At 33.9% G+C, this 12,966-nt stretch overlaps 2 protein-coding genes across 2 annotated transcripts; one reads left to right on the plus strand and one right to left on the minus strand.

Annotated features, from left to right (window-relative positions):
* Window positions 1-6,220: 6,220 nt before the first annotated feature.
* LOC105783022 (protein NSP-INTERACTING KINASE 2) lies at window positions 6,221-9,805 on the plus strand. The gene is made up of 11 exons (XM_012608184.2): window positions 6,221-6,625; window positions 6,744-6,876; window positions 6,958-7,029; window positions 7,118-7,261; window positions 7,365-7,436; window positions 7,530-7,589; window positions 7,708-7,805; window positions 7,952-8,101; window positions 8,207-8,548; window positions 8,713-9,092; window positions 9,189-9,805. Exons 1-11 carry the CDS (start codon window positions 6,523-6,525, stop codon window positions 9,507-9,509), a joined length of 1,875 nt encoding a protein of 624 aa, XP_012463638.1. The 5' UTR covers window positions 6,221-6,522; the 3' UTR covers window positions 9,510-9,805.
* Window positions 9,806-10,024: 219 nt separating this feature from the next.
* LOC105783024 (F-box/FBD/LRR-repeat protein At1g13570) lies at window positions 10,025-12,162 on the minus strand. Its single transcript, XM_012608185.2, has 4 exons — window positions 11,996-12,162; window positions 10,860-11,672; window positions 10,618-10,776; window positions 10,025-10,487 (listed from the first exon to the last, which is right to left on the minus strand). Exons 2-4 carry the CDS (start codon window positions 11,670-11,672, stop codon window positions 10,194-10,196), a joined length of 1,266 nt encoding a protein of 421 aa, XP_012463639.1. The 5' UTR covers window positions 11,996-12,162; the 3' UTR covers window positions 10,025-10,193.
* Between the last annotated feature and the right edge of the window lie 804 nt (window positions 12,163-12,966).

Below are 12,966 nucleotides of genomic sequence, written 5' to 3' on the forward strand. Positions count from 1 at the left end.
TCAAGTTCTATTTTTTCCCCCTCTGTAGTTGTTGCTTTTAATCAAGGCAGCATTCTTGCTGACCATTGCTCTGCTAACTCTATCACAGTATATGGTTAAGTTTTGGAACCTCTCATAAATCTCACATTCATGCAAATGCAACTTCCTCGCTCTCTTGGAACTCCCACGACTGTCTCAGAATAACATGCCCTTCTGATTATGCTCCCGTTGTTTTCCTCCTTGCCATGGAAGTATTTTATCTACTTTAGACACAATGGGTTCAAACGTAAGTGTCAAATACGAAAAAGTATCTAATTCGAGTATAATCAATTTTTTTGGTGGAGCATAGAGGTGTGCATGGGCTGGGCCATGTTAGGTTCGAGCAGGACTCAATTAAAAATTTAGACCTGTTTGCTAGGTCTGAGCCTGACCTGAAAATGGGCTTAAAATTTTTCCCTAGCCCGACTTGAATAAAAATGTTAAAATTCGGGCCCAACCCGGCCCGCCCATATTACTTTTTATATTATTTTTACATAATTTTAAAATATATATATAATACATAAAAAATACTAAAAACATCAAAATAAATATTTCCTAACAAATTGAAAATAAATTTTAAAAAATATGTATACTTAAATAACACTAAGAAATATACAACTTAACAAGCAAATACCTCTAAAATAATATCAAAATTAATAAATGTCTTTAAAAATAAAAAAATTAACAATAAAATAAATTTTATATGATATCTAAACAATAACAGCAAAATAGTAACAACATAATAATAAAATGGTAGCAAAATAGGGAGAAAATAATAAAAAAATAATATTAAAAAACAAAAAACAAAAAAGATTTTTTAGGTCCTTTAGTGAATTCAAGCCAGGCCGGGCCTAGGCCAAAAATGCCTTACCCGAGGCCCGGCCCGTTCTTTAAACAGGCCTTATTTTTTGCTTAAACCCATTTTTTGAGCCTATATTTTTGCCCAAACCCTCCCACATTTTGGGCAGGCCTTCGGGCCAGGCCGGGTGGTCCGACCCATGAACAGGTCTAGCGGAGCTAGAGGAGTGCATGGGCCGGGTCGGGTTCAACTAAAAAATCAAGCCCGTTTGCTAGGCCCGGACCTGACTTGAAAAATGGGCCTAAAATTTTTTCCAAGCCCAACCCGGATAAAAATGCTAAAACCCGGGCTCGGCCCGCCCAAATTAATTTTTATATTATTTTTTATATAATTTTAAAAAATATATAATACATCAAAAATACTAAAAAACATTAAATAAATATTTCCCAACACATTGAAAATAAATTTTAAAAAATATGTATACTTAAATAACACTAAATAGATGCAACTTAACAAGCAAATGTCTCTAAAATAATAACAAAATTAACAAATGTCTTTAAAATAATAACAAAATTAATAATAAAATAATTTTTATACAATATCCAAACAATAACAACAAAATAGTAGTAATATAATAGTAAAATAGTCGCAAAATAGGGAGAAAATAACAAGAAAATAATATCATATTTTTTTTGTCTTTTAGTGAATTCAAGCCGGGCCTGGGCTTGGGCCAAGAATGCCTTACTTGAGGCATTCCTGTTTTTTAAATGGGCTTGGGCTTGGGCCAGCCCTTTTTTAAACGGGCCTTATTTTTTTGTCAAAGCCCATTTTTCGAGCCTATATTTTTTTCTAAACCCTCCCACATTTCGGGCGGGCCTTCGAGCCGGACCGGGTGGCTCGACCCATGAGCAGAGTGGAGCATAAGGATGTTCAAATATATTCTTTCCTGCTATCTTCTACTTCTAATGATTATCATATCTGCAGTTATTATGAGTTAAGCCTTTTTTTTTTTTTTTTTTAATTTCTATGGAGTATTGTGGTTCATCCTTTTTAGTGTTCAGTTTTTTTTTTATGCTTATAAGACTGACAAGGTTCTTACAATATTCGAATTACCACATTAAAAGTATAGGTGCGCCAATGTTTTTACCTTTGCCGCCCATTATTGTCTGAAGAGTGGACCTTTCGTTACTGGTTTTTTCCAAGGGATGTTGGTAGTGCAGGAGGAATCAAGACATTCCTGTCTTGTCTAAAGTATAACTTGGGGATCTTTCGATCTTCAAAATAGCTCTACCCTGTAAGTTAGGACCAGACTTTCCCAACCTGACTCGTATGTGATGATTCGGAATTATCTTCTTTGACCATTCACAGCTGCAGGTCTCAAATGATTCAACCCCAGTATTCATTTAGAAATTAAGAATCATTAAAAATAAATAAAATATCGGCTCAATTAATTTTTTAACTCAATTCAATCAGCGAATCGATTCTTTTCTTTGCTCTGAACTGGTGTACCAGCTAATCACTCCTTTCAGATTATGAAGTTTAGAGCATCTCTCAATTTTTATTTTCTTAGTTTAAAGTAACCTCATTCTTTTGTAAAGGTAGGCCTTAATCATATCAAATAAAATGAATTTTAGTAAGCAAACATATTAAGCGTATAAAGAAGCTTCTAACTGTTTCTGATTATCGACAGTTGTGTTCCACATTAAGTAACTGTTTGCTTCAATCAATCACAGTTTTAGGCGCCAGTTACTCAATTTTCTACCTCACGCTTCAACTCTCTCTTCTTCGCAATAATTCTAAACCCATTTTTCATCATTTTTAATATAAAAATGAATTTAAGTTGGACTTTCTTTTAAGTGAAAATTTGAATTCGAGGAAAATAATATTGAGAGTTTTATCTTTCCTTTTAAAAGTTTGGTTTACATTTAATTTTAAATTTATATGAGATTCAATGTAAATATCAAATATAAAAGAAATTTGTGAATGAGATAGTGAGATAACCTCCCACCAGCAGCAGTAGTTGCACGATTCTCATTATAATTGGATGATGACATAAAAATGGATTCCAGGGTGCCATATTATCCTTGTGATAAGGCAGTGATTTGAGAACTAAAGATCTTTGTTTTCTATCAGTTTGTTTGCTTTACCTTTTATATTATTATTGTATATATTTGCTTTACAAGTGAATTATTTTTGTCTGCTTTTGATGCTCCCATTTGATTCTTTTCTAATGCATCTAAAACAGGTTAAATCAAATCATTACAAACAGTGATTCTTTCAACATGACAGCTTCACATCCTGTAATAAATTAAAAAAAATATAAATTGAAACAAGAATTTTTGACTCAAACAGTACCAAATTGATATCTCAGTCTCTCATCAATTTTGTTCATCAAAATGGTTATAAATAGGAACTGTCTTCTAACACATGCTAGTAAATGCATGTTCCTTCTAATTTACTTTCCCATTTTCTTAGCAACTTTCCAAGCAACCAAACAAAAGGGAAATCTAACAAATCTTTTTTTTTCTTTTTTAAGGGATGTATGTGTAGCAGATGGCCGTTGCTTTCATCTTTTTCTTTATATTAGGTGGTATTAATATTAAAAAGGTAATATGTGCACTATCAAAGAGAAAGAAAAAAAAAAAGTATAGCTTGCGTGCTAGGTATCCTAAGCTTTTAAGTGGGGGACTTTTGTTAAGGGAATTTATTCTATTGGCCCAACTTTTTCAATAGAATTAGCAAAATTTTGATGCAAAAGATTAACGGAGCTTATCCCTGTTTAAGGGCTTGATCCGGTTTATGAATTTAGTCGGGATTCGATATGACTTTCGGACAACTAAAGATTTGTAGCTTTTTGAGAATTGGGTATATAATGGTTGATGTAATGGTGATAGTATATATGATGTTGTTGGTTGAAAGTTTCAGAAAATTGCAAAGTGCATGAGCTTTGTTTAGAGATGCTAAAATAAGCTGTTAGTTCCTGTTTGTCTAAGTGACTTTCCAACTACTTGCTGTCAAATAAAAGAGAGCAATATTGAACTATACATGACAGTGAAGCCGATGTGCTAGCCTAGGTACAATGAAGTTGATGGATTGGGGAGCAAAGGAGGGAAACTAAGGGCAAGTGTCAAGTAGGATTCTCATATTGAAGGTCAGAATAAAAATATAATAATTTTGTAAAAATAATATGTATTAGACTGATTTTGAGAATTGTATTAACAAGATCGGATATGAATCATAGTTGAAAATAAACAAAATTTTGAAACTATTTTAATGTTGTTATTTTCGTAAGAGTGACAAACGAATAAGTAAAGTAAAATATTGAATATAATAATAGGATAATAAATTTTAAAAAATTGAATATTCTCATTGTAAGAAATACATATTTATATTCAATGATAACATAAGAAAATACAAAGCGGGGACATTGAGGGACATCTATTTTGGAGGGTTGGCAATGTCTTCTTTTTGCCTTTAAGGGACAAAGGCAGAGCTAAATTCATGTGACTTTGATAATTTAGTGTTCAAAAAGAGAGTTAATAGAGTAGTAGATGGTGCCATCCAAACACACCCAAGCGGTGTAAAAAAAGAACAATTATTTCCTACTCATTTGAGGGTATCATGTTTCCTTTGGATCATATGGTCAAACTTTCTCTTTTTCTAGTCCCACTTGTTTGACTCCTTTTCGGCTCCAAGACCTTGCCTGCCACTTCCTTTTGCTGTTTATTGGATCCAAAGGTTGGTTCTTTCTTTCCGCCAACCCAAAGCCATTAGATCAGACGGCAATCCTATTAACTGTAATGCAAATGTTCAATCAGATTTGGTAATTTAGCCCCGTGAGGTGGGGGCTTGTGGAGCCCTATAATCTTATTTCTCTAAATCTTTGGTTGGAATGAAATTTTCACGAGTTTTCACGGGATTTCATGATTTTTTGATTAATTATCTTGATTTTTACATTATATCGTGAATACAATTCAATATTTTCTATACTTGATGATCACTCTAAATTTTGTAACTCAAAAATATATCTACTCAAGTTCTAAACCAATACTTCCAGAGTTTACTTTGTAATTTAGTAATAGATAATTATACGGGGATATCTTGATTTCAAGCATTTAAAAGCATGATGTTTAAAAAACTTTCAATAATAAATTCAAAGATGATGTTTGATGTCAACAGATTAATTTAATTTTGTTAATGTAAAACGTAAGCAGTGATTAAACTTTAAAAATTTTCTAACCATGAACGATATGTTGAGACAAAAACAACCGTTTGGTTGATTTTAAGTAAAATGTTGCTATCAAAGTGATAATCTTAACTTTGCAAACCTTTCATGTCTGATCAACTTTACATTTGTTTATATATATGATCACCAATTTGCATTGAGCTGGAAATTATCTTTTTAATGTCTAAATAGAAAAGAAAAGGGTTAAATGAAAAATGAAGTCAACTACAATGATGGGGTCTCCATTGCACGTGTATCGAAAATAAGCCATCATCACCCCTTTGCTTCTAATACCATGATTTCTATTTGGTTTAAGCTTTAAGTTGAATGTATTTCTACTATGAATTTTAAAAATTTAATGGGATAATGGAATACCCAAAAGTGAGTAGATATAGAGAAAAGGAGAGAGCAAGAGCAGCTTTTGCTTTATAAAGTTGGGTGCTTTTGGCAATGTTGGAATGTTGAAATGGGACAGTGTGTTTGACTGTGGAGAGAATGCATTTTTTTATATGAAAAAGAAAATTGAAATAACAGAAACAAAGATCTCATGAGGAGCTATTACATCAACAATCTCGAGGATTATACCCTCGAGATTCTAACCTTTTAATTATTACCATTATGAAAAAGCAAATTAATTAGAATGAAGCAATTTTGTTTTTCCATAAAGACAAAGACAGTGGGCGTCCTCAGGGAATGTTGGATCCACTCTTACTGTGGAACAAATCTAATCCCAACCCAACCCTTTCTCTTTCACACACTGACATTCATTTAATGGAGTTTAAAATTTTCTTTAGTGTGAAATTTACCTAACCCCACGATTTAGGGTAATTATAATAAAATGATAAAACCATAGGGTGCTTAACAGTTAACATCTAGATTTGGTTAATGTAGCTTACCCTCAGCTTTTATCTACTATTATTATCCTCATTCAATCTACATCAGTCGAATGAAGCAATTGAATCAATAACTAATGATATATAAAATTTAACAAAAATTCCCGAAAATATGTTTTAAACTTATATATTTTTTTTAAAAAATTTAGATGATAATTTTATATTTTAAACTTATATTTAATAATAAAATTATTTTTTAATGCAATCAATGGGTTCAATTAAACCGGTTGAACCGCTGTGGTCTGATTTTTAAAAGCACTGTCAGCCATGTTAGATGGTTAGTTCTTTCCTAGTATTTCATTTAAAATGATCAAAGTCTCTTGTTTTCTTAACCCTTGCTTCTGAGTTTCTGACAGAAAAGAAGAGTAAGTTCAAGTTCCAATTCTTAAGCAAGTGGGGAAGTTTCAGAGCTTGGATCCTGATGTAAAACATTGCATGAAAAACAACAACAGCCTACTTAACCATTTACTTTCAGTTTGAAGCTTTTTTTTTGCTTACGAACTTCGTGTACCAGCTCCTTACCGGCTTCATACCCAAAAAAAAAGCTGCTTTTGGTTTTTTTCTTAGAGCTTCAACTACTGAAAACAATGGGACTCAAGCAAGACAAGTTTGTGTGGTGTTGGGTTGTTTTGTTCCTCTTCTGCTCTTCTGCAACTGCTTTGCTTTCACCAAAAGGTGTTAACTTCGAAGGTAACTCAACTGTTTTTCTTTCCTTTTTTGTTTTTTTGTTTTTAATTTCTATTATGAAGAAATGCATTGCACATGAACAAGGAAATGATCCTTTTGGATATTTTCTTTTTGTTTTCAGTGCAAGCTTTAATGGGAATAAAAGAGCTTCTGGTTGATCCTCATGGTGTTCTTGACAATTGGGATGAAGCTGCTGTTGATCCATGTAGTTGGAACATGGTCACTTGCTCTATTGATGGTCTAGTCATTGGCCTGTAAGTACCACTTAAAAACACTCATTCAAACTTTAAAAATCACTAACAAATACTCTAAAAGGTGATATGATTTTGTTACAGAGGAGCTCCAAGCCAGAATTTGTCTGGTACACTTGCACCCACCATTGGAAACTTGACCAATCTGCAGCTAGTGTAAGTTTCAAAACTGTTATACAAAAATTCCTGGTTTATATAGTTCCTAGTTTAGCTACAATGCTTATTAAATGAAAGCTTTTTGCAGGCTCCTACAGAATAACAATATATCAGGTTATATACCCTCAGAACTAGGGAAGCTTCCCAACCTTCATACACTTGATCTTTCTAACAACAACTTCTCTGGTCAAATTCCCACCACTTTGTCCCATTTAGAAGCCCTCCAATACCTGTAAGCACTCATACATATATATATTGCACTTTTGCTATGGTTTTAGCAACTTCAGAATCAGTTTGAATATGATGATAATGGGGTTTCCTTTGAATTGTATCAGGAGGTTGAATAATAACAGTCTCTCAGGAACTATACCTTCCTCTTTGGCTAACATGACTCAGCTCAGTTTCCTGTAATTTTCTGAAACTCTATGAATTCCATTTAGTCTTTTTCTTTCTTTCCAAATTGATGCATATCAGATTTAAGGATTAATATTTCTTTGCAGGGACTTGTCTTTCAATAATTTGAGTGGTCCACTGCCAGGGTTGCTTGCAAAAACATTCAAGTAAGTTGACTCATACAGCAAGCTTTTGCTTACAGTGATTACACTGTTTGAAACATGATATTTAAATTGTTTTTTCGTCTGTTTATTATTTGCTTACTATATTTTTTAGTTGACACAGCATTGTTGGAAACCCATTGATATGTGATGCTGGAGCTGAACAAGACTGTTCCAGAACAAGGCCAATGCCAGTGCCTTTTTCCTTAAATAATTCACAAAGTAAGAACAGTCCTCCCATCTTGAATGTTTCTTTATTTTTCCTAAACTATCCACGTCCACTACTTGTATTTAACATATATTCGTACACGGATATGGTATGATCCTCCAAATATATATAATCTGATACCATTTTCTGTGCTTGTTAGACTCGCAGCCCTCGGGTAGACTCAAGGGCCATAAAATTGCTTTAGCCTTCGGGTCCAGTCTAGGCTGCATCTGCCTGTTTGTTCTTGGTTTTGGTTTTGTTCTCTGGTGGAGGCAAAGACACAATCAGCAAATATTCTTCGATGTTAATGGTTAGTGAAAACCAAAAATGGTATATATATTTGCATCAGAATCATATAGTTTATAGAAAAAGGGCTAATTTGTGTTCATAAAACATACTCTTTTAAACATTTCAGAACAACATAGAGAAGAAATCTGCCTTGGAAACTTGAAGAGGTTCCATTTCAAGGAACTTCAGGTAGCTACTAACAACTTCAGCAGCAAGAATGTAGTCGGCAAAGGAGGTTTCGGGAACGTATATAAGGGGTATCTCCAAGATGGGACAGTAGTAGCTGTGAAAAGGCTTAAAGATGGAAATGCTATTGGAGGTGAAATCCAGTTTCAAACTGAAGTTGAGATGATTAGTCTAGCAGTTCACCGCAACCTACTTCGGCTTTACGGATTTTGCATGACAGCGACTGAAAGGCTTTTGGTTTACCCCTACATGTCCAATGGTAGTGTTGCTAATCGACTTAAAGGTAGCGCGAGAGAAATCATCTGTGCTATTAAATTCCATTTATGAAATACCAACAATCATATACAATGAAACGCATATCGTATGCATTGTCCAATACCAATTCTAAATGTTCAAATAAGGTAAAATTTACCTTAGAATAATGTTGGTGATTTCTGATGTTTGCAGCCAAACCAGCCTTGGATTGGGGAACGAGGAAAAGGATAGCTTTAGGAACAGCTAGGGGATTATTGTATTTGCACGAGCAATGTGACCCGAAGATAATTCATAGGGATGTTAAAGCTGCAAATATACTGCTTGATGATTACTGTGAGGCCATAGTTGGAGATTTCGGATTGGCAAAGTTGTTGGATCACCGGGATTCACATGTGACAACAGCTGTGAGGGGCACAGTGGGACATATAGCCCCGGAATATCTATCAACTGGTCAGTCCTCAGAGAAAACAGACGTTTTTGGGTTTGGTATCCTTTTACTTGAGCTGATATCAGGATTGAGGGCTCTTGAATTTGGGAAGACAGCTAACCAGAAAGGAGCCATACTCGACTGGGTACGATAATCGAAGAAAATTTGCTTACCTGACTATTCTTACAATAAATCAAATTACATAAATCTGATGTACCAAGTTATTGTTGTTATTATGCAGGTAAGAAAAGTTCACCAAGAGAAGAAACTTGATATGCTAGTTGACAAGGACCTGAAGAACAACTATGATAGGATTGAGCTTGAAGAAATGGTTCAAGTGGCTCTTTTATGCACTCAATACCTTCCAAGTCAAAGACCAAAGATGTCTGAAGTGGTTCGGATGCTAGAAGGTGATGGACTTGCTGAGAAATGGGAAGCTTCTCAGAAAGCTGAAGCAACCAGGTCAAGAGCCAATGAATTCTCCTCTTCAGAGAGATACTCTGATCTGACTGATGACTCTTCCTTGCTGGTTCAAGCAATGGAGCTCTCTGGACCAAGATGACAAATGGGGTATAAGAATCATATATTATTTATTAAGACGATACCTAAACAAATATCATGAGACATAACATAAATGTGTTGAAATGTACTGTGTTGTATAGTGTTAGAATACTAGAAACTCTAAATATTTTTCACTTCCAGTTGTACAAATTTGGATTCAACAGAAAAAATCTGACATTTAGGCTGAGTTTTACACTGCCTGCTGCTGGTTTGAGTGAAGAATTTTTTCTGGAGATGTTTTTACTGTGAGTTGTAATAAAACTGTTATTCAAATGGATTCTGGTTTGCTCCCTAAAATTTACTACCAGAGCAAGTTTAGTGGTTTTATCATGAAATGGTTTGAGCATGTATCCATCCATCCATGCATGCATGCGTGCAGAGTCAAGATTTTCACATATTCTCCACAAATCTGGTAGACATAACATACAACTTCCCTCTCTTTAGGTTATTTTCAAGCTTTTCAACAGAAGTATCAATGAAATCCTGATAAAAACTAATCTTCAACTTCATAAATCATATCTCAATTTGCTCAGAATTGTTATTATTCACATTTCAAAAGAATATGTTACAGATGAAATATGCAATTGGTGCCCAACTGTTCTTTGATATTTCAAAAGAAAGGCAACAAATTAGCAAATGAGAGGGCAAAGTACTTAATTGTGCTCTATTAACAGACAAACAATGACTAATCTTGAATGAATAAAATTTCTGCTTGAGCAGAGGCACGTCTAAACCTCAGCAGCTCGATTAACATATTCAGTCTTCCGTCCATGACATATACACAAGGTGAGATACTCATTGTCTCGAGTGCAGGCGAATTTGCAAGAAGAAATTTGATGAACTCCATCTCATGAGGCACACCGGACATATCTGTCATCCTCACAACTCTGAGCTGTTTGAATGTGCAATTGGACGGGCATTCATCCTCCCAGAAATCCAAATCAGGTGCATCTATGGCAGCTAATGTGTTTGAGGAACCCTAAACGAAACAAGGTAGAGAGTACATATTCATTTTATATATTGAACAATTCACCCCGTAGGACAGTACACCGAATGAAAACATACAACAATGTCAACCGCCAACGGAAATAAAAGACTATAACACTCACCGAAATTTGAAGTTCCCTTAAATTAGGAGAGTTAGTAATCAAGCGAAGAACAACGAGTATCTCCTTCATATCTTCAAAACTTACTTGATTCAATTCAACTACCTTTAGATGGGCGTATGTAATAGGAAGTCTTCCAAGGTCATCACCTATGCTCAAAAACTTAAAAGACAGAATTTAACTGACAGTACCTTGGAACAAATATAAACTTAATCACCCAAAATAGAAATGTTACATAATTTTACCTTCGTGAAGTATATATGCCCAATAAGCCTCTCGAGACGAGGCACACCACCAAGAAACCTGTTAAAGTTGCAGGTTGAGCTTTGCTCAAAGTGTTCAGCTATGTCATCAGTCATGTACATAGCAACCGACATTGCAACTAAAAGCGGAGTATTTTCCAGACAAATGTCTTTGAATTCACCTTCCAGACACAAAAACTTGAGATTTGGAGCGCGGATAGTAAGCGCTAGACTATCGAAGTAGGACAATGCTAAGCTCTCAAGAAGAGGGCAACCAGATATAAGACTTTCAATTGCCTCAGGAGAAACCAAAACCTGGTGGAGATTAAGACTCTTCAAGCACAAGAATCCTTTAAAAGTAGGGGGCGGATCGAATTCACAGCGGAAAAGATCCAAACGGGTCAACTTTTTGCAGTTGAAAAGACAAGAAGGAACCCTAAACCACTCTCCTTCACCCAATTCAAGGACCAACTCTTTGATGTCATTCCTTGAAAGGAAAAGTAACCATTGATCAATGTCGGGGCAGCACTGCAAGTGCGTAGTCGTTAGCTGGAACTTATGAATCGGGCCTTGGTGCAGAAAAAGAGTCCGAGTGATGAAATTTACAAGACCATCCTCAACTTTACATCGATCATTCGATAAAATCACACACTTTTCATCAAATACAAGTTGAGTAAGTGTTGCCCATTTATACCTCCATTTACTTGATAAAATGCTAGTCCTCACAGCATCCCGTATTGGTAAACGCGTGAGGATACTTTCTATAATGCTTTGAGGCAAGTCACTTATTAAATCCCGACTCATAACATCATCCATCTGCATAATTTAAGTATATGTATCAATCAATTGCTGGAAATGTAGCTAACTGATAATTTTAGAAAAAATCTTCACTGTCTTTGTTCATTTTAACCCACAGAAAAAAAAAAAGAACACGAAAACATCGATAGCAGCATAATCTGTAAGTTTTCATGAAAGATTTTAGGGTAATTTGGGATTAGAAAAAATGGGGTTTTCTCATTAATTTCATCAGTGAAGAAGAAACAGATCATAAGAGATGGGATCAAACCAAATTGAAACAAATGGGTGGCAAAATGGAGAAAACATGAGAATAAAGAAAAAGAAGTTAGAAGAAGACTAACCTAGGATGAAATCGAAAACCCAGAGACAACTTCTTATGGCTTCTTCTTTTTCTTCTTTATTTGTGTCATCAGATCACACTGCAGCCAAAAAAAAGAAGGGGGAAGTGTAGATTGATGAAGGTTGAAACTTTATTCATTTGCGAGTTGGGTTATTGGGTTGGGAGTCTGGTGGCCCATCAAGACTTTTGTTTGATGTCTAGCTCTGGAACGTCACATCTGGCTAAACCTAAAACTAGAGATGGCAAGTGGGTGACATTCGGCAAGGTGATTTCGGTTTAGAATTGGATTATTTGAGTTTGGATTTTAATTTCTTTGGGTTTTTTATTTGATTTAAATGTTTTCAAGTTTATATTTTTTATTTGATTTAAATGTTTTGAGTTTGGATTTTGAATTTAGTATCGAGTTTATATGAATTGACTTTTGTTATTTAAATTTTTGAAATAAAGTTAGATTATATTTAAATAAATTTTATTAATGATGTCCTTATATTTACTCTTTTATTTTTATAACTTTTTAGGGTTTATAATTATTTTTATACTTTTAATTTTATAATAATTTACACATCTTTTAATTTTATAAATCTTGTTTAATACACTTTCATTAAAATTTCTTAATTTTACCATATTTATATATTTGATTTAGCTTTGTAAAACAATATAAAACATTATGTAAAGTTTTGGTGCAAGTAAAAGTTGTAGAGGGGCTAAAGTATTAAATTATATCTTGTAATTTAAATATTTATTTCTCAATATAAATTATTAGTTTGAATGGTAGTGCTAGGGTTGATAAGGGTTAGAAATTGGTAAATGCTCAAGTTTTTTTAAAATGGAAAATCATGTTAACCTCTTAAAAATTATACTTTAGTTTTCCAAAATAATAGAATATTAATTTATCTCCTTAAAAATTATAAAGATATAAGTTAACAAATGGTGAAATTGCATTTTAACTATTATAAAATATATAACTCAATT

Source organism: Gossypium raimondii, chromosome 13 (genome assembly GCF_025698545.1).
Source record: "Gossypium raimondii isolate GPD5lz chromosome 13, ASM2569854v1, whole genome shotgun sequence".
In the NCBI taxonomy this organism is placed as follows: domain Eukaryota; kingdom Viridiplantae; phylum Streptophyta; class Magnoliopsida; order Malvales; family Malvaceae; genus Gossypium; species Gossypium raimondii.